The sequence below is a fragment of the Parasteatoda tepidariorum genome, chromosome 4 (genome assembly GCF_982258835.1).
Source record: "Parasteatoda tepidariorum strain Cologne lab strain chromosome 4, Ptep-v5.0, whole genome shotgun sequence".
Classification (NCBI taxonomy): Eukaryota; Metazoa; Arthropoda; class Arachnida; order Araneae; family Theridiidae; genus Parasteatoda; species Parasteatoda tepidariorum.
In genome coordinates this window covers 66,548,557-66,571,949 of record NC_141758.1, presented here as the reverse complement: position 1 = coordinate 66,571,949, position 23,393 = coordinate 66,548,557, and the positions used below count along the sequence as shown (strand labels likewise).

General features: G+C 27.4%; 1 protein-coding gene across 3 annotated transcripts; it reads left to right on the top strand.

The window, feature by feature from the left end:
• The first annotated feature begins 1,264 nt into the window (after positions 1 to 1,264).
• LOC107436363 (uncharacterized) lies at positions 1,265 to 22,943 on the top strand. 3 transcript variants are annotated; one of them, XM_071182397.1, is made up of 6 exons: positions 1,265 to 1,588; positions 18,528 to 18,635; positions 20,929 to 21,204; positions 21,297 to 21,476; positions 21,619 to 21,882; positions 22,743 to 22,943. In XM_071182397.1, the coding sequence occupies exons 1-6, from the start codon at positions 1,426 to 1,428 to the stop codon at positions 22,763 to 22,765; spliced, it is 1,014 nt and encodes a 337-aa protein (XP_071038498.1). In that variant the 5' UTR covers positions 1,265 to 1,425; the 3' UTR covers positions 22,766 to 22,943. The 3 variants fall into 3 exon arrangements, with proteins under 3 accessions (XP_071038498.1, XP_071038499.1, XP_071038497.1); XM_071182396.1 differs by having other exon boundaries at positions 1,270 to 1,588; positions 21,294 to 21,476; XM_071182398.1 differs by lacking the exon at positions 21,297 to 21,476 and having other exon boundaries at positions 1,266 to 1,588.
• The last annotated feature ends 450 nt before the right edge of the window (positions 22,944 to 23,393 follow it).

Genomic DNA, 23,393 nt, shown 5'->3' with positions numbered 1-23,393 from the left:
GTTTCTAAGTTCTTATAGATTTTGAGCAGCAAAGCAAAATGTAACGTAAAGAAGAAAAAAAATGAGAAAAAAGTTCGCAAAAATTCATTTAAAATTGCAAATAACACATACAAATATATTCAAAATTTATATATATAAAAAAAATTCAAGCATTATTTGGCCCAGGAGAATAAGTTAGGACAATTAGGCATAAATGACATGTATAGAATAGTGAAGAACAATAATCTCGAAGACAAACATTGACATTCGAAACATTCATTTTTTTGTCACTCATGATAACTAGTTGTAGTAGCGAACATTCATTCTCCAGACTGAAGTTAATGAAAAATGAGTTAAGAAATGGTATGACTCAAGAAAGATTGAGTCATTTGTTAATTATGAGCATTGAATATGATGTCTTAAGGGAAATTGATTTTGATGATGTGATAGAAGACTTCACCTCTGAAAAAGCATCGTTACCTTACATTTTCGATTAAAAAAAATAATGTATATAAGCTTTTATAATTAATTTATATGTTTTTTACTCTTAAAATAAAAAAATTTTTCTCGATAAATTTACTCATAAAGGGCTCCCAAATAATAACAACCCCAGGGGCCCTGTAAACATAAAAACGGCTCTGATCGTCATTGAATCATCTTCATGATTGTGGGACCCTCCTTCTGAAATTATTTCATTAATTTCGGTTCGAAGGCGTGCAGAGCAATGAGGCTGCAGGTGTCTGCAACGCCAATATTCTACTCCGTTGTATTATCTTTTAAGTTTATAGGTATATTCGTTGCATACTAGAATTCTACCTCCTTTTTGGGAACTTAGGAAAAAGAAATTTATACTTGCTGCTAACATTGTTGTAAATGATATACGATTATTCTACCAAGTACTATTTTAACTTAAGTCGCCAAATTACGATGCTAATTCTATTCCACTATTTGCAAGCATGCCAAAATATTATATTAACCACTTTTCATGGCTCTAACAGGAAAGCTAAAATATACATGGCTTATTAGCGAACGCGCCAGAACATACCCTTAAAAAGGTAACCCTTTAGCCTCTGTAACTCTGTGGGAGGGAAATTTTGACCTTTGTTAGGTGGGTCATCTTGACCATCACTTAGTAGCAGGTGTTCCTTTGAAACACTCCTTACAATGCCTTTTGTTTGTTTTGGGGGGGGGGGGTAATGGGGAATCTTGGGTCGATTCAACTGGACCACCCTCCACCAAACAGGCGACCAATAGGGAAGGATCTATGTCATCCAATCAGGAAGAAGGTTAGCCCCCTATGGACTCCAGGAAATCTTGGTCCAAGAAGAATGTCGTTTTAAATTCACTAGCTATTTGGCTAAAGTTTAAAAAGAAGTTATCGTTAAAGTTTAAAAAGAAGTAAAGTTTTATCGAAGAGTGTGAAGTAGAGTAAAGAGTGTGGGAGCGATGTCGTATGCTGCCCATCGTCGATCTGGAAGACCGAATCACCGTACTGTAGTATATCAGATGTTAATTGGCTCTGGGTCTGAACTCCCCCACAAATGTTCAACCTGCAATCGAGGATTTGCTTTGAAGAAATATGTAGATGTACACGAAAAGATCCACTCCCGTAAGTTTTATTCATTTATTTATAGGATATTTTTTGTGAATTGCTCTCATTGTTTAAGGCATGATATTTAATAATTATAAAAAGAAGGCACTCTTTTGCGTAAAAGTTGCGTTATTTAAGGTTTAACATTCGTTTATGGCAATAGAGAATACAAAATTTGCAAATTATACAAAGGACAAATACAAATTATACATAAGGATTAATAGCGATCATACATTAGGGGTTTTATTACAATCGATGTTAAAATTTTACTCTAAGAATGATTTGAATTCTAAGTTACGATATGAATAGCAATATTCCAGTATCTTTCATGGCATGTAATTTCTTTCATATATAACACGTGATCTTTTTCGCATACTTACCTGGTTTAACAGTTATTTATGAGACTAGTGATTTTCTCATGCCCTGCAAAACATAACATTTAATTTTTAAATAATACGAGGCAGTATTTTTAAGAATATCATTTAAGTATTTAAGGTTTAACACTTGTTTGTGACTATAAAGGCATAGCATTAAGAGTTTTATTTCCATCGATGTGTTTTTTCAACTTTATCTTGAAATGTTAATCTAAGAGTAATTTGAATTCTAAGTTATGATCTGAGTAGCAATGCAATTTCTTTCATACATAACACGTGGTCTTTTTTGCATACTTTCCTGTTATTTAACATTTATTTATAACAATGGAGATGTAGCATTGGGAGTTTTATTTTAGATAGATAAGTTTTTTTTAAATATTATTTGTTTAAGTTATGATCAAAATAATAATTTTCACGTTTCCTTTAAAACATGTAATCAAAATCACAAATAACACATGGCTCTTTTGGTATAATGATTTAATGTGCAGCATTTCTTTATGACAATAGGATAGGACATTAAGCGTTTTATTTCATATGTATCTTATTTTATGTTTGCTACGTTAAGAATTTTTTGAATTACATGCTACTATCTCAATAGTGATTCTCCCATGCCTTGCCTAACATATCATTTAATTTGTAAATAATACGTGGCAGTATTTTTAAAAATATCTCTTATGTATTTAAGGTTTAGCACGTGTTTATGGCTATAGAGAGGTAGCATTAAGAGTTTTATTTCTATAGATGTGTTTTTTTTTTTAACTTTATTTTGAAATGTCAATCTAATAATAATTTGAATTCTAAGTTATGATCTGAATAGCTATGAAATTTTTTTCAGATATAACACGTGGCGTTTTTTGCATACTTTCCTGTAGTTTAACAGTTATTTATGAGAATGGAGATGTAGCATTAGGAGTTTTATTTTAAATAGATGCGTTATTTTAAAATGTTATTCGTTTAAGTTATGATCAAATTAATGATTTTCACGTGCCCTTTATAAAATATTCACAGGTAACACGTGGCTCTTTTTGTATAATTATCCAACGTATTTTGTATAATTATTCTTTTTCAAATTAAGTTCTTTAGGATAAATTTCTCTAATTAAATCGAAAATGTTAAATCATCAATAAATCTAATCGCAATTAATAAATAGTGTTGTAAAAATTTATGTTCATAAAAATGTACGAAAATATTAGCAAATGCACTTGAATAACAATTTCCCATTGTGGAATTTGTTTGTAAAAACATATACAGAGGTCCCCATTTAATAGTATAAAAAATTTAAAAAATTCTGAATGTACTTTAAAGGAATGCGCCTATAATGAAAGTTTTAGTAGAAACTGAAAAGATTAATCCAATTTTGATAAATTGAAGGGTATAAAAATAATCTTCAATTATAGATTTTTTCGAAAGGTATCAAATAATATTTTAGTACCTATATTATGCTTTTCACTAACAGAGATTTATTTTTATGTAACTTTAACTGACATAATTATTTTATTATATTAACACAGACAGTTTTAAATATAAATATTTTTTTATCATGAAACTGAGATCATTTAATCAAAATGCCATACTATGCATTAAATTCCATTAAAAGTAAAATTTCGCAAACATTTAAGATTGAACAGTGTACTCCCCTTTTAGTCGAATAATCCTCTTAATTGCATAGATTTGGCTGGAATCGACAATATTTCTTTAAACGCGGTTGACTGCCATTAAGTAGGTAATTTTCAAAAATGTTTACATTACATAAATTAATGCAATCTTTCCTAATAATATCTTCCTTAATCCAATATATTTATCTAAAAATTTCTAAGCAAATATTCTTTAAATTATCGTGTGGTGTACTCGTAAATAAATTTTCAAAATCAAATGTAAGAATACTATTGATTTTATTCTAATTTTAATATTTAATAACGTCTCAGTTGTTATTTATAATAAAATGTTTATCAATAGAAATAATTTTATTTAAAATGATGTTTGAATCTTTAGGAAGAAATTTCCAAAAAATAGAATTATAACATACAGTACTGCAAGTTACAAATCTAATTTTTTTTTTTTGTGAAATTCAAATGTTGGGAATAAATAAGGATAAGTAATGTGATAGAATTTTAAACTGGTATTTTTAAAAAGCCACATTTCCTTAGTCAATTTTTTTTAGAATTATTCTTTTATAATTTTGACAAAAGTATTATTGTTGACATATTCCTTGCTAATTAAGTGTTTAAAAAAGTGTATGCAAATAAATCGAAAATAATTAGATGCTTTGTCAGCAGCACAGATAGTAAAATTATATTTCAATTCCTTAGTAGCTTTAATAATAATATAATTCAAATAAAACACTTGTATATTTTATTACTGTTAAAAAAATTTAATTTAAAAATTATATAATGCAAAAAATTTCCATTAACTAAGTCCCTGTAGAAGTCAATTAAATTTTCTAGAGCATTTTCATTAAAACAATCTAAATCTTCATTAATAAAAATAGAAATAAAATTTAAATCATATTTTTTCTCTTGGTCTGAACTTAGTCTCATATCCCATAATAAATTTTAGATCTTCATTTCTAATTAAGTTAAAGTCACTTGTTACAATGTGTTCAGAATGCAAAATCCTCATAATGTTTTAATTCACATGATCAGATATTTTCTAAATTGATTAAATTTTCACTATAGTAATTATAATTGCATATTCTTATCTTTGAAGTTCTACAAAATTTAAAACAAATGACCCCTATTTTTTCTTTAATTGGGAGACAATCAATAAGTTTATTAATAGTCATAGAAAGTAAACCTCTTTCGAAATCTTTATGAAGAAAATTTATAACACAAAATTTCTTTTTTAATTTTCATAACATTTAAAAAATCGAAATTATTGATTGCAAGTTTAAATTTAATAAAATCTGATTCGATATATTTAATCCAAGGTGAGGAAAATTTTATAATTCTTAAATGTTCTTTAATCCATCTATTTCAACATGAATTTTTATTACTAAAAATGAAACTCCTAATCTTTTTATTGTTATTTTCATTAACATCAAATAAGTAAAAAGTTATGAAAAGAACAAAATTAAATTTATTTTTTCCTTTTCCTCTGCATCCTCTCAATTTACAAGATTATTAACAAGATAATTATTAAAGAGTGTTCAGTCTATTGTAAATACGAGCATTATTTAAATCTGTGTTACCTTCTCCATTTAATTTATCCATAGGTGTTTCAAGTTTTTATTTTAAAAATAAAAATATTTTCATAATCTAATCATAAATTTAAATCTTTAATATTTTTAAGAATAAGAGTATTAATCTATTTAAAAGAATGTTTTTGAAAATGTACAATTTCGATATCCGAGTTATTGTGTTTATGAAAGTTTTTTATGACTATTAATTCGTTTATTCAACTCAGTACCTGTTTCCCCAATATATTTAAGTGAACACGCATTACATTCTATAAGACTAATGATATTTTCTGTTCGCAAAAAAATAAATTTTCTAAAATTTGAAATTTAATTAGAATGGGTGGCAATTTTTGTTATTACATTTTGTGTATTACTATTTTTTTAATTTTTCTAAGTGTTTATTATATCAAAACAATTGATCAGGTAGCTTATTAACCACAGTAGATCCTAGATCAAGTCTAACTGCATTATCCCCTGTTAATCTACGAGATGGGTCATAAAGTATGAGAAAATCCGTAATCTTACTATTTATATTAATATAAATTAAACCTAAAAATAAGAAATTAATTAATACATACCGGAATACAAAAATATTAAAAAAACTAAACATTACGGGAACAGGACCAGAAACTTCATTAAAATGTGCATTGCAACTAATCCAAATATGAAATCCTATCAAAGTATGAAATTGATTTAAGCGAATATTAAGAGAAAAAAAAATAATAAAATTATAAGTCAAAATGGAAGAGCTCTAAAAGCAGCTAAAATCAAATTTGTCTTACGTAAAATCATATTTACAATTTAAATAAAAAGTTAGAAACCAAAAACAAGCAAAGACGAAATTCTAAAGATATGTATGTTAGCAAAAACAGCACTTCATCAGGGAACACAATGTCTGTTAACACACTGGAACAGTTCTTAAGTCAGTGGTTAAACCAGAAGCTGACTTTGACCGAAACCCATAATGGAAATACTAAATAAGAAAATGCAATAAAAAATTCAATGATACAGAAAAAAAAACACAAGTCAAAAGTACCCTGAAAAAATATTAATAAGGACCCGTCTACACATAAGAAATATAAATAAAGATATTTACCTTTACTTATAAAGACATTTATCTTTATAAGGATATTTATCTTTATTTATAAAGATATTTATCCCTATTTATAAAGATATTTGTCTTTATTTATAAAGATATTTGTCTTTATTTATAAAGATATTTATCTATCTTTATTCATTTTATTATTTATCTTTATTATTTTTTTAGAAATTTAAAAAAAAAGAGAGAGAAAGAATCGGATGAATTTGTCCCTCTTTAGGTGCTTTCGTATAAACTTGAAAACTAAAATTTTCTCCACTGACCGGTAGGATGTGTTGACTGCTTGGTAGTTAATTTTTCTCGAGTCAATATCGACTAGTACTTTTCATTTAATAGCCGCATTTTGTAGATTTTTTTAAAGTTTGGATTAGATTTCATTTTATTAAAAAAGATAATATTAGAGATAATTTGCAGCGATGAAAAGTTAATTTAATAACATTATAAATTTGTGACTAAATTTAGTTAAAGATACTGAGTTTAAAAAACTTTTTCTAAAAATATGTGGGAAGGCAATATACATTTGAAGTATACATTGCAACTTTTAAGTGTGTAAATCATTTCCACATGAATCTGTCTGCCACAAATTGAGGGATTCTGAAGGATCAAAATTTTAAGCGATGACTGGACATTTAAATAAAAATTCTGTTCTAAGTATGAAAATTGCATGAATTGCATGATGCCTTTAAAGTTCCAAAATAATCCTCTAAGTATTTCTTGAGAGATTAAAAAAAAATGTTAGCAATAAGATTTAGAGATTTCAGACATTTGAGAGACCAACAATAAATTACAAAAAAAAAAACTGAGTATTTTTGAACACATTATGACAAAAAATAAAGCAATAAGCTTATAACTTGTACCAATTTTTAAGGTGTAATTTTTAATGACTGCATAAATTTTCTTAAACCTAGAGGAAATATTTATGGAAATTTAGACATTTTTATTAAAAATTAATTTTTTCACCTTACATTTTTCTTCTGTAACTTCATAAATATCAAATGGAATTAAACAAATGTTTTGAAGTTTGAAGAACAAAATTTTTAGTTGATTTTATTTAAAAAAATTTAAAAACTGCATTTTAAGTTTGTGCAGTGTAAGTGAAGAGTAGTTTCAAATGAAAATTAATAATTTTTTCGAACAATTAAATAAAATTTAATGTTTTGATTTGCTTAAACAATTTAAAATACTCCTTCTGACTTATAAAAAGGCACCCCATGAAGGAGCAAGTAAAATGGTTTGCAACTTTTTTTACTTCATTTTAAAGTATCCAATTTCGCATGGTAAGATACGAAATCGATTAAATAGTTTCTGAGAAATCGAATTTTAACTATACGACTTTTTAAAACTCGAACTCGCATTATAGACATACATTTTTTCCTCACTGATTCGAATTTCGGACATCCAAAATATAGAGAATAGCAGCAATATGGGAGATATAATACTCATAGTTTGGTCACGAGAGCGATCCAAGGTTTAACCCTCATAATAATAATTTTACTTTTTGCGTTTTTCACCATATCTCGAGAACTTTTTAGGCGAATTGTAAAATTTTGGTACAACAATTAAAAAATTCATTTGTTCAAAGATAATTCCAAACAAAAAATGAACTTTCGGAAATATATATTATTTAATTATTTTATTTAATATTTGTTAAAAAAAAGTTTTAAATTGTAAGGTATAATTTTTTTTACATCAATTTAAAATATGTAATTTTACATATCAAATTGCAAATTTCTTTCAAAAAATTCCACTGTCCAAAGATAATTCATTTCAACAAAAAATATTTAGTACATATTTTTTTTATTATTATTTTATTTAATAATAGTTGAAACAATTTTTAATTGTAAGTTGCAACTTTTTTTACTTCATTTTAAAGTATCCAATTTCGCATGGTAAGATACGAAATCGATTAAATAGTTTCTGAGAAATCGAATTTTAACTATACGACTTTTTAAAACTCGAACTCGCATTATAGACATACATTTTTTCCTCACTGATTCGAATTTCGGACATCCAAAATATAGAGAATAGCAGCAATATGGGAGATATAATACTCATAGTTTGGTCACGAGAGCGATCCAAGGTTTAACCCTCATAATAATAAGTTTACTTTTTGCGTTTTTCACCATATCTCGAGAACTTTTTAGGCGAATTGTAAAATTTTGGTACAACAATTAAAAAATTCATTTGTTCATAGATAATTCCAAACAAAAAATGAACTTTCGGAAATATATATTATTTAATTATTTTATTTAATATTTGTTAAAAAAAAGTTTTAAATTGTAAGGTATAATTTTTTTTACATCAATTTAAAATATGTAATTTTACATATCAAGTTGCAAATTTCTTTCAAAAAATTCCACTGTCCAAAGATAATTCCTTTCAACAAAAAATATTTAGTACATATTTTTTTTATTATTATTTTATTTAATAATAGTTGAAACAATTTTTAATTGTAAGTTGCAACTTTTTTTACTTCATTTTAAAGTATCCAATTTCGCATGGTAAGATACGAAATCGATTGAATAGTTTCTGAGAAATCGAATTTTAACTATACGACTTTTTAAAACTCGAACTCGCATTATAGACATACATTTTTTCCTCACTGATTCGAATTTCGGACATCCAAAATATAGAGAATAGCAGCAATATGGGAGATATAATACTCATAGTTTGGTCACGAGAGCGATCCAAGGTTTAACCCTCATAATAATAAGTTTACTTTTTGCGTTTTTCACCATATCTCGAGAACTTTTTAGGCGAATTGTAAAATTTTGGTACAACAATTAAAAAATTCATTTGTTCAAAGATAATTCCAAACAAAAAATGAACTTTCGCAAATATATATTATTTAATTATTTTATTTAATATTTGTTAAAAAAAAGTTTTAAATTGTAAGGTATAATTTTTTTTACATCAATTTAAAATATGTAATTTTACATATCAAGTTGCAAATTTCTTTCAAAAAATTCCACTGTCCAAAGATAATTCCTTTCAACAAAAAATATTTAGTACATATTTTTTTTATTATTATTTTATTTAATAATAGTTGAAACAATTTTTAATTGTAAGTTGCAACTTTTTTTACTTCATTTTAAAGTATCCAATTTCGCATGGTAAGATACGAAATCGATTAAATAGTTTCTGAGAAATCGAATTTTAACTATACGACTTTTTAAAACTCGAACTCGCATTATAGACATACATTTTTTCCTCACTGATTCGAATTTCGGACATCCAAAATATAGAGAATAGCAGCAATATGGGAGATATAATACTCATAGTTTGGTCACGAGAGCGATCCAAGGTTTAACCCTCATAATAATAATTTTACTTTTTGCGTTTTTCACCATATCTCGAGAACTTTTTAGGCGAATTGTAAAATTTTGGTACAACAATTAAAAAATTCATTTGTTCAAAGATAATTCCAAACAAAAAATGAACTTTCGCAAATATATATTATTTAATTATTTTATTTAATATTTGTTAAAAAAAAGTTTTAAATTGTAAGGTATAATTTTTTTTACATCAATTTAAAATATGTAATTTTACATATCAAATTGCAAATTTCTTTCAAAAAATTCCACTGTCCAAAGATAATTCATTTCAACAAAAAATATTTAGTACATATTTTTTTTATTATTATTTTATTTAATAATAGTTGAAACAATTTTTAATTGTAAGTTGCAACTTTTTTTACTTCATTTTAAAGTATCCAATTTCGCATGGTAAGATACGAAATCGATTAAATAGTTTCTGAGAAATCGAATTTTAACTATACGACTTTTTAAAACTCGAACTCGCATTATAGACATACATTTTTTCCTCACTGATTCGAATTTCGGACATCCAAAATATAGAGAATAGCAGCAATATGGGAGATATAATACTCATAGTTTGGTCACGAGAGCGATCCAAGGTTTAACCCTCATAATAATAAGTTTACTTTTTGCGTTTTTCACCATATCTCGAGAACTTTTTAGGCGAATTGTAAAATTTTGGTACAACAATTAAAAAATTCATTTGTTCAAAGATAATTCCAAACAAAAAATGAACTTTCGCAAATATATATTATTTAATTATTTTATTTAATATTTGTTAAAAAAAAGTTTTAAATTGTAAGGTATAATTTTTTTTACATCAATTTAAAATATGTAATTTTACATATACTTTTTAGGCGAATTGTAAAATTTTTACACAACAATTAAAAAATTAATTTGTCCGAAGCTAATTCCGTACAAAAAAAAATTTTTTTTTTTGATTAAATTGAAAAATGTTTGCACAAAATTAAAAAATTCCATTGCTTAAAGACAATTTATTTCAACAAAAAATATTTAGTAAATGTTTTTTTTATCATTTTATTTAATGACAGTTGAAAAATTGCGTAATTGAAAAGTATAGTTTATTTTTTTCTCTACCTCAGTTTAAAGTGCTTCAGTCTAACTTCAAAAGTCAAACTACAAAATTTCAGCGAAATCGATCGAATAGTTTCCGAGAAATCAAATTTGAACTATACGACTTTTTAAAACTTCAATTTTTCAGGAACTATTCGTCCGATTTCGCTCAAATTTAGTATCTTTCTAAGCGAAATTAGATACTTTAAAATGAAGGGGGGGGAATTATATCTTACATTTAAAAAATTTTCAACTATTATTGATTCAATTATTAAAAAATGTATATATTTACTAAATATTTTTTGTTGATCAAATGAATTTTTTAATTGTTGCGCAAAAAGTTTACAATTCGCCTAAAAAGTTCTCGAAATATGGCGAAAGACGAAAAAGGTAAAATTATTATTAAGGGGGCCAAACTTTGGATCGTTCTAGTGAACCAAACTATGAGTATCATATTTCCCATCTTTCTGCTATTCTCTATATTTTGAGTGTTCGAAATCCGAATCTGTTGGGGGAAAATGTATGTTTATTCAGAAAAAGAAAAATTTCTGTGTCTGACTTCGTAACTTAAAATATAGTCTGCAGTAGTAAATTAGCATATTTGAGGTAATCCCCATGAACCATTAAGTTTGACTTCTAGAACGTAAAGATCCAATTATTAGATTAAAAGTTATTCTGGATTGTCCATCACTTTGGCGTACTTTACAAGAAAAATTATACAAGGGAATTATTATACAAGGGAAAAATCAATTTACTGGCTTTCCTTCTTTTATAAGGTGATATTTTACCTGTCAGAGCCTGTACATATAGAGACAGAAAGCCGCTTATTTGCCTTAACTTTCCTTTCTATATATTCTTTTATAACTGTCTATGCATTCTTTTATAACCTTTCTATATATATTTAATGATTAAATTAATAATTTAATTATTAAATTAATAATTTAATTATTAAATTAATAATTTAATTATTAAATTAATAATTTAATTATTAAATTAATAATTTAATAATTATTAATTTAATTATTAAATTAATAATTTAATAATTATTAATTTAATTATTAAATTAATAATTTAATTATTAAATTAATAATTTAATTATTAAATTAATAATTTAATTATTAAATTAATAATTTAATTATTAAATTAATAATTTAATTATTAAATTAATAATTTAATTATTAAATTAATAATTTAATTATTAAATTAATTTATTCAGTATGAAAGGTTGTATTTCTAAACCATTCCGAACAATGGCATTAGGAATAGCTTGTCACAATTAGTTTTTAACTAAAAAGATAAATCAGAGCTAATACTATGATCAGAAATAAAATAAATTAATGTCATTGGACGAACACTTTAGTGTTTGTAATTTTTCTAAAATAAAATTAAAATTATAGTTAAGGAAAATTATTACTTATTAGATCTGTTTTAGTGGAAAGAACTAATAAAAAATTAGAAGTGGAAAGTACTAATCATTTTTGCTGAAAAATTTAAAGAAATTAGTCTATTTTCATTAATTTTATTTTGTTAAGAATTAATTCACTTTAATTAGTTGTAATCTCAAAATCATCAAAATTAATAACTAGAAGGTATCAATTGCTCTGAAAAAGAAGGAATTTGTGGGAAGATTAAGACTACCAAATTATGAAACAAATCTATTTATTCTTGGAGAAAAGGAAAAATATTGCAAATATTAGCATGAAAATTATTGCCCATAAGGATACCGTCAATTTGTTGAAAGAGACAATCATTAAATAGAATATAATTGTTGTTTAGATTAGCATGTACAAAGAAGGAATTTTCAGCTGTTTTTTTTATCAATTATATCATGAATATTAATTTATATAAATTGAGAAGTTTAGTAAGTCATGAAGAAGTTTATCAATTGAAAGGGAGGTATATAGGTTTTCGAAATCAAAACAGCATACAGAGCTTAGAGAGTCAATTTTATTTGAAGACTTAAGGGTTTTTAAAAACATTTGTGTGTATGCATACATCTATGCACAGGGCGAGATTTCGTCAACTTGCAAATTTCTAGTTAAAAAAAATGATAGTTATTTATCTGTTTTTCGGAGGTCTCTATAGGATTTTTCAAATTCAGCATTTTGGAGCCGTGATGGTTAAGGGGATAGAGCGTTCGCCTTCCAATGTGGCGTACCGGGTTCGAAAATCAGTCGATACGAATTCCGCATCTGGCTTGCACCGACCACAGTGCTGACGTGAAATATCCTCAGTGGTTGACGGATCATTGGTTAGAGTCCCCTTGCCGTCAGGCTAACAGTGGGAGGTTTTCGTGGTCCTCCTCTCCATGTAACGCAAATGTGGGTTAGCTCCATCAAAAAGTCCTCCAATAAGCCAAATTTCTCCCAATACTCGAACCAGGAGTTCCCTTGTCCTCTGGATTGGGTTCAAAATTACAAGGATACGGAGTTGAACATTAGCAGTCGTAAACCCATAGAATTGGGTCTGCTGTTCAACGACGGTTATAAAATTAAAATAAAATTCAGTATTTTTAATACGATAACATTATGTCAGCCAAGCAATTACTTTTTGATGTGCAGGATTCACAGCTATTCCGTTGTTTTCTGGTCGTTTTTCTTCGACTGTTATTTTAGCTATATTTTGTTTATATGGCAGTTATATATAGTCGTCTAAATTCTGATTTTTTTTTAATATGACGATATTTCACTTCCTTTTCTATACGATCTCTCGGCAGTCATTACAGTGAATTGTCTTACTTCTGGGCTTCGGCCCACCAATTTGCGCATTGTTTTTAAAATCTCGATATTTTAAATACTATAGGGGAGAGTGGGGTCAATTGTAACATTTTTTACTTAACTATTTTTAACTAACAAAAAATCATCATATTATCATATCAACATATTATTAGTATTAATTGACAGACGAGTAAAGTAGACTATCTTCTACTAGAAAAAAAAATACCTTATTTTAAATGTTATTATATCAGTTATTAACAATTTTTGACAGTCGTGCACTTGTTACAATTGTCCCCACTTACGGGGTCAATTGTAACAGTTCATAAATTCAACTAAAACATAGTTAATTGTACATATTATCATAGTTGTGATATATATTTTTTATTTATCAAAATAGTAGTGATATTTTAGGAGTAAAAATAATAATGAGCAGAGACCTTTTAACTTTAAGAGGTTAAAAATTTTAATTTATGCTGTGAAAGGTGACAAATAAAATAATGCACATGCAACATAATATAAATGATATAGAAAACTATTGGGGGTTCTTAAAGAGTTAAGTAATGGTTTGTAAACATAAGATTATTTATTTTCAGCTGTTACATTCGTCCCTTTACTTATTGTTACAATCGTCCCCAAGACGCCATTTCAGCTTCATTTGTTTAAAACAATGCTAGTTAACTAACAAAACTAATCTTTTTTTTTTGAAATGTTAATTAAGGTGTCCACTTACATATTCGGTTAATAATTTTTATTTGTTTAAACAAAATTACTTTGTTACAATATAATATTCTAATACTAAAAGAAGTACTTAGGTAGCATGAAAATATCTTTTGTGATGTAACTCTTTCAAAAGTACATAAAAATGGTTGCCATGTAGATTTATTAAATACACCTTGTGCGCCACCTAGGAACCACATCTAGAACCCGACACTCGAAATTTTTGCTCTGTTACAATTGTACCCTGTTACAATTGACCCCACTCTCCCCTATTGTTACTATCAACGTATTCGGAATCGTACGTTTGAGAATTCAAACTAGTATAAATATTTAAGGGTTACCTTTCCGTGGTCTTTTTATTGCAGCAAGTCACACAGTAATGATTCAAATTTTCGGCATCACAAAATGTATTGCTTTAAAAATGGTTGCATGAGATATGATTTTGATAGCAATTTTTAGTGCTAGCTAACCTTGATTGTGCATTATTTTTATTGTTATTTTATGATTGGATAAATTCGTTAACTTTTGCGTTTGGCAATATTTCTCATTAAAATATTTATTTTTATTATTTAAAGGTATGTTTTGTTTAAAATACTCACAAGGAATATGCAGACATATTTTGTGTTTAAATTATATTTTCAGAACAAAGAGAAAGAAACATATAGGTAAAATGTCAAGTACTATCCCGATTTTTCAATAAAATGCAATAATATAAGCAGTTGACTATATTATGAAAGTATTACAGAGATAACTTCATAAAAGTTTTTTGATATAGTATGACTGTTTATTTGAATAATTATAATCAATATTCTTAGAATAATTTGTATACTTTGTTTTGCACATCACATTGTTCGTGTTCCTCATTTTTGTGTATTTACAGTCACTATTAAGAAAAGTGCCAATAAAACATTATAGATGGCACTAGTTGAATGAAATATAACTACCAGGCTACAAAACATCGACAGAACAGTAGAATTTAATCCCTTACCATTTCTATATGTTCCAATAAGTTTAATTTCACTTTAAAAATTTGATTGATTGAATATAGTTATTGTACCCAGAATTTTCTTTTCATCTAAGAAATTATTAGCAAGTACAAATTTTTTGATTTGTTAACAATGTATTAACTTACTTTTACTAAATATGGATAGTCAAATTAAAAAATAAAATAGGTTTTCATTTATTTGGAAAAAACTGTTTCGTAATTACTACCTCTCCCTGAAATTCTGAATACTGTACATATTTTACTAATTCAGTAATATTATCTTTATTGTTATTTTTTTTCATACAAAACTCCATTTCTTCTCTCGTTGGTGTAAAATGTTCTTCGGCAGTTTCTTTCTTATTATTTATCTCTACATTTAAATCTCCACTCTCATTTTCAATTTTTTTATTTTAAGAATATGCCGACAACCTTTCTATTGGCAATTTTTCTTCTCCATTTAATCTAAACTCTTGACTCTCACATCCATTAGTTTTCAGCTTAAAAGTTCTGTCTTGATACTCAGAGCTTTGTATTGTCTCCTTACATTTTGCCTTAGTAATATTTTTCTAATATTTGTTTTTTCTTTTGTTCTAATATTTGTTCCTTCATTTTCTCTAATATTTGTCCAATTTCTAATATTTGTTCTTTTAACCAGTCCTTTTTCTCTGAAAATTTTATTTGCAATTCAGCGCATGTCCTTATAAATTCCTTGTCTATCTTTTGTATCATAACTTTTCTAGCTTCATTTTGGACTTTAATAAAATTCCTACATTCTCCATCAAACCATTATTTATATCTTTTTTTTTTTCATCTACTTTCTTCTCAACAGCTTCTATAAGGAGTGTTTCAATTCATTGATTTCCATTTGTTCTTCTACAAAACTGCCTTGTTCAAATTTTCTTTGTATTTCAATCTGAAATACAAAGTTCTTTGCCTGGAAATCGAATTTTTCTCAGTACTCCATTTTTATTTTTATTTGACATTTTTTAAAATTTTTTATTTATTTATTTATTTATTTATTTATTTTTGTTTAGTGAACACGTTTATAGCATTAGCTAACCGTTCCCGTATTTTAACATTAACCAAATAGTGATAAGAGTCACCATTTGACCCACACCTGGCTTGATAATAACTAATTTTTACATTAATAATGAAGAATATCTAATTATTGTAAAAATATGTCCAATTTGATTTGTTTCATTTGTAATGAATGAATTTCCAGAATTCGCTCTTTTAACCCAGTATTATTTGTTCAACCAGTTCTTTTTTTCTGAAATTTACATTTGTTTTACATTTGTTCCCGAAGGCATATTTTTATGTGGAAGCATTGTACATACTTTTAATATGTATTTTATTTCTATCAGCAAACTGTCATTTTTCGCATATTCTTTCATGTATTGGAGAAGTTCCAACAGTTTCTCTAAAATAATTTTCTTTTTGTAATTTTTACATTAAAGTCAACCATAATTATTTTAAATTCATATTTCGGTGCTTCAATAAATGCATTTTCTACTTTTCCATCTTATTTTCGTCTTTGTTTTCAGCTGGTGCCAGATGTAGTAATAACGTTTCTAAACCTCCCTTCTAATCTTAGTTTGCATATTCATTCATCTGTAGCTGTATATTCGAATAAACTCTTCTTTTTTTATCTTCTTCTATATCATAATTCCTTTTCCTAATTGTATGTGGTTTCCTATCAGGCATAATGCATTCCATCAAACATCTTGCAGGGAAATTTTTTCAATGTGATATTCATAGTTTCTATGTATTTAACATTTCATCCACTATTTATCTCGCTTTTCCATATTTTTTTATAGTTCTCACATTCCATGTTGCCGTATTCAATATCTTTTCCATTCCAATCCAATTTGCAGCAGAGACTGTCCGTTTAACTTCATTTGTAGGTTTTATAACAGTGTCTTTTTTCTTTCTTTCTTTTCTTTATGGCATGGAAGTTGCTAGTTCAAGTCCAACCACCAATCTGGAGGACCAGTCTGTTTGGAGGACCTGTCTGGCGCCTCCTCTCTAAAACAGATGTCCCTCTTGAGAAACCGTACCAGTGGCTAAGCTACCGGCGGCATAATTTTCGGCGTGCTCTTATTCGCCCTGCCCACAATGCATAATCTCTAGAGGGTAAAAAACGTACATAATCAGGACATAAATCAGGCATCGTTGCGAATCAGAGAAAATTATTTACGGAAATAATAGGGTTTAAAAAAATTATGATGCATTTTAACTATTTTATGAATTTTTTAAATTTAAAGGTACTTTGAAAATTCAAAATAAAATTATTAAAAGGAAGATCCGAAGGCGTTCGTTTTTCTCCTATTCGATAGAATCGCTATTAATTTCTTATGTGTATACATGTCCTTTCAGATAATAGTATTCTGTATAGTATTCAGATAATATAATTCTTTAACAGATAATAGTTTTATCCATCTGGGTAAAAATTATTAACTAAATAAAGTTTTTTTATATACATTTACTGAATGGATTCAAATTTTAATTTTTTAACTATAAATAGATAGTGATGAAAATTGTTTAAGAATCAAAGTGCGGAGCAAACGGATGTAGCTCTACTTATAGGGAGGACATTTTTTACAAAGTTGTCAAAAAACCATATTGAATATAATTTTTTCCTTATTTAGTATTTCTTAAGAATTGAACATTATAATATCCAAGTCTATGAACAACTTTCTTTCTGCCAGCATAATGCTCAAAATAGTTTTTTTTTTTAAATTTACTTGAGAGTGACAATTTGTAAACTCTTGTTGAGTCAGTACTGTTAGAAAAGTTTCAAATTCTTTAATACGACCAAAAGAAGTCGCACTATTTTACATACCTGCTTTTTAAATTTAAAAGCTTCCGATATTTATAAGATTTGTTGCGGTTCCAGTTATAAACTATCTGCTTTCCTTTTTCCATTTAATTTCATAAATAACGACCAAAGAAAGACGTACTATTTTGGTCTACATTCTTCATAGAGATTCTCTAGTGGCAGCAAGATTTATGTTTTAGATTTAGTTTAGTACATATGTTCTAAAAATATTTTCTAGCCACTACTTATAAATAATTAAAAACTAAGTACATGACACCAATTCGTTCCAGCTACGAGCATTTGAGCATCGAGTTGGGCAGCTTTTTTAAATTATGGCAAATTTGACCAAAATTTTACAAGTTTAAGTTTTATATATCTGCCACTTAATAAATTCTTATTCAGAGAGGCCAGAAATTGGCAACTTTCATTTTCAATTGAAATAAGGCCTATTACTGTTTGGGATGAACTCTCTCACACACACTCCTGAAAATAAAAACTTAACTTTAAAAATGAATTCATTATTTAAATATGCATTAATTTAAATTGTCATGCAATTAGGGAGACATGAACTATGAGGTTCTTGTAACGGTTTAAATTCAGATTAATTTTACAAAAATTTTTTTTACTAATAACTTGAATTTTTCCTTGCTTAATTACAATTCGCATTTGTTCCATTTGCAGGAAAGAAACCCTACAAGTGTACTGAATGTACGAAATCTTTTACTCAGAGTGGACAGTTGAGAACTCACTCTTTGATTCATAGTAATAAGAAGCCGTTCAAATGCCCTGGTAAGTATTCTTTTAAGTATCCTCTTAAGTATTCCTGGTAAGTATTCGTTTCAGAATTGGCAATATCTGTGCTTGTTAGGACGCTTTCCACACAACCAGTACCGGGACTAAAGTTTCATAAAAATAATTTTAGCTAAAAAAAGTGTGACAAAACTAATCACTTTTAATTACAATAACTGAATCAAATCTAACCAAAATGTCAGCATTTGCGTTTTTTTTTCTTCTCTTAACTGAAAATATACGTTTTTTCAGTTCGCAAGAGGTATTTTTCCGCATGATCCTCATTGGGACAATCATTAAATATTTCTGAATTCACTTATAGGCAAGTAATTTTTTTTTATTCCTTTTAGTTTTTTAAGGATTTCTCATCGATATTACTATCTTTTAATAAAAATTTAAAATCATTAGCAGTCAAAGAGGACTTATTTTTAATAAATTTATTGAACTGAGATTCAATACGAATAAATAATGGTTAATTTAAAATCATAGAACAAAAAAAAAAATATGTGCATTTATTTTTGCGTGTTATGAACTAGATTTAAAATACTTCTTAAAATTAATTGCGTGAAACTAAATAATCCTCTTTTAGTTTATGACTTGGCATATTTGATGAAACTCTTTCATTTTATATCCCATTTACTTAACAGCTTCTGTACAGCTTTCGAACAGCTTCTGTATTATTTATAAATGTTTCGTTACATATCGAATTATTTTTTAAAAAAAAAGGATAATGGCCCATTGAATAAAAAAATTTCCCTTAAATCAGGCTGTAATGTTTAATTAATCAAAAACTATAAAATACCTTAGGTCTAGAAAAAAACAGCATTGAGACTTCAGTATTTTTCTCGGAACAAGCATTATTTCTTTTTTTCAATGTTTAATCGACTGCACGCCAGCGAAACCTGATAATATACTTTCATCTGTTGTTTTTCCTGCCGGAAAAACTGACGCAATTAATTTTTCAAATAATGTCGCTTTCCTTTCATTATTTGTTGCCTTTAGGGTGACTTCATTATTAGATTAAGCAAAACACACTTTCAAAAAATCAAATCATCAAAATAAAAATAAACTGCTCATTATTTTAAGCTTTAACTTAATTTTAACTTAACGAAATAACTATACTAACTAACTAAATATTTAAAAAATATTTAACTAACTATTGAACTATTAACTAAAATATTTGACTAAATATTTAATAACAAAATACTTTAATTAAACTTTAACTTATTTTAAACGTAATAGCTTACCTAAAGCATCAACTCGATTAATATATTCAACATCGGAAGTGCTATTAATCGTGGTCAGCACGAATATAAAGTTGACATTATTTAAGTTCATAAAAGCACGTTTTAAAAGCATAACTATAAACGAAATAAACCTTCGGTTTTAAACTGATTTTAAAATATTAGTTTATTAGCGACATTCCGAAACACCTACCTCGATAGTTTTAATTATTCCTGACAATACCCTGTATTAACTGACAATACGCTTCCAGTGAAACTCGTTTTTGATTAAATTGAGCTGTAAAAAGAAAAGAGTTTAATTTTCAATAAAATGGAGAAAAAAGAATTGTGATCGCCTTCCGGTGATCACAATTACACACTTCAACTTTAATCTTTGGAACCGGGTCAGTCAGTTTGAGACCCTCTTTATTTGTGATATTCACTAAAATTAGTATTGAAAACGATCCAGTTTGAACTGTAGGTTAGAATTTCTGATTCTTAATTAAGACAATAAAAACAAAAATAGCTTTCAAATGATAAAATTCTTTTTTATTCACAGCTCAAGAGGTATTTATGGGATCTCTCTGGTCCCATATCTCAAAAATAAACTCACCAACTTAATGCATAACGAAATTAAAAGTGAAAAAAAGAATTCTAAAAAAACTATCAAACAGCAGCTGTCGCCATAGCAACACATGCAATGACGACGCGTGCGCACTGTTTACTATTACTCTTGAACACAGTTGAAAAGTACGCCATCAAACCCATAACGAGGCACATTTTGCCAATGGGCGATCAGATTTAATGCGAAACATGTGAGGAAAAAAAAGTTTTTACTCACCATTCCCAATAGAATCAGTGGCTAGAAAAGAAATAGTAAATTTAATTAAAATATTTTAAACACTTTTAAGATTAGAGACTAAAATTGCCCCTCCCCCCTCATGCACTGTTTCCAAGTATCAAAACCCTAGCACGAATGATTCTAAACTTAGAGACACTCACAAACACAAAATTATCTCTTATTATTATTATTAATAATAATTATTATTATTAATAATTATCTCTTTTAGTTTGCGACCAGCGGTTCAGGCATTCGAACCGTATTTGCAGCATTCATAAGCTCAAAGCGGTAAAGGTGGATACAACGAATACAAAGAAAATGGGCATTATCAACGATGAGAATAAAGAGCCCGGTAAGATAGATGTAAATAAAGTGCTTACCAAGCCTTTTACAACTCAAGAACCTGTAGTTGATTCCGGACAAGAAGCTGAAGAAAATGCTGCCAAGCAGAAGAATGAGGATGACGGCATGATGGCAGTAGAAGAACCGCTCCGCATGAGCGATGGTAAGTAATGAGATATTAACACAATTTAAACTACCACTGATGGCAATAGTGTATTTTTCGAATAAATGTTTTATGACTTTCTCTTTTAGCAGACGAGCAGTGGTTTAAGCATTCGGACTGTATCTCCAACACCCATGAGCTCAAAATGGTAATAATGGATAAGATGGATACAAATAATGACGATGGAGAAGAAGATGAAAAATATGGTGCCAGGCAGAAGGATGAGGATGACAGCATGATGGCAGTAGAAGAGCCGTTCCGCATGAGCAATGGTAAGTAATGGGATATTAACACAATTTAAACTACCACTGAGTACACGATTTTTTAAAAAATTTCTTACAAAATTGTGGTTATAGTATTAATGGTGTTAATAGTGTATTTTTTAAATAAATGTTTTATGACTTTCTCTTTTAGATGGCGACTCGGACCGCGTCTGCAACATCCATAAGCTCAAAACGGTAAGGGAGGGTAGTGTGGATACAAATAAAGAGCCCATTGATATCGACGAGAATAAGGAGCCAGATAAAATCGATACAAATAAAGTGGCCTTCAAGCCTTCTGCAAGTCAAGAGCCTGTAGTTGATCCTGGACAAGAAGATGAAAAAAATGCTGCCATGTCGAAGGATGAGGATTACCGCAGAATGGAGGCAGTAAAAGGGCTGCTCCTTTTGAGAAATGGTAAGTAATGAGATATTAACACGATTTGAAATTATTAAGGTTTACAGACAATTTTACAATTTGAAATTACAAAGGTTTACCGAAAGTTCTTCAACAAGAACAAAATAAAAAATGTAGCATTCAGTAATTTGTTTGAGAATTATTAACTGTTAAACTTGTAAGAAAAAATACCTGAAACACTTCGACAGTCCGCAGAATTTCAACTACAGAGTTTAAAATTTGACATCCTCAAAGAACTGCACTTATTCATGAAGTTAGGATATTAATTCTAATTTGCACAAAAGTTATTGAAATCTTAAGTTTCCTTTTTTGCATATTTTCAAACTTTTTTTTTGAAGTTACATTTCGTTCTTCTGCTCATTTTTAAGACTTAAAAACTTGAAATTACAAAGATGTGCAAGAAAATGTACATAGAGTGGGGAGTTAATGATTGGGTGATATATTTTCTGTTGTATGCACAATAAATATGTACAATAAGTACAATAAATTGTACAATAAATTCAATTACAATAAATTCAATTGTACAATAAATTCAATGTACAAATATGTACAATAAATTGTTGTGAGTCAGTTGAAAATTTCGTATTTGAACACACACATTCTATTTTAAGCGTATAAATTTCTCAAGTAATACCAAATTATAAATTGACGGCAACACAAATTTCGGAATCATTTTTATTGGAATCAAGTGTCCCTTAATTGGTAGAAATTTGATTTATGTTTTGTAAACTGTTATCTTTAAATGTTATTTATTTATCTATTTATTTATTTTCTTTATTTATTTTAGTATTGGAATAAAATGTATTTATTTCATTTGTTTAGAGATGTCCATTTAAATTACATTCTTTATTACTTTCTAGGGCATGACTCGAAAGAAATGTAGAGCAACGTCCAGCAACGACGCAGAATTTTTCAAATAAACTGGTGAAATGATTGAATTGGTGAATCAAATGAATCAGAATTTTCCAAATGAATCGTGAAAAACATTGTATAATTGTTATTGATTATAAAAGATTTTAAAGCAATGCCAGTTTTACATTAAATAAAGAACTCTTGGTGAATTATGGTCTATTTATTCTAATTAGTATTGGTAATAGTAATTTTAATTACTTACATAAAATTTCAAATAACATTTTTAAGCATTAAAATTAATTTACTATCTGTTTTTCGTAAATGTAGATACAAAGAAAGTAATGCATTAAAAATAATACCTGTGTAATTTTATGGAAATATCTTCTTTTTTTTGTGGATCATAGAATTCTTGGATTTTTTTTCTTTCTATTTTACGTCTAATAATCACAGCCGGTAAAAGTCCCTGAGTATGAATTGTGCCCAGTCCGAGTGTATAAAAAATATTTATTTTGTGGTTAAGTTTTAATAAGTCTTATGATTAAACTTGAACTGAATTTGAAAAAAAAATTTATTTTCATTTTATGTTTTTTTGATAGAAATTTGAGAGTTCTTTATTTGCGTTTGTAGCTAAATAAGTAGGACTGAATGTAATTTACATG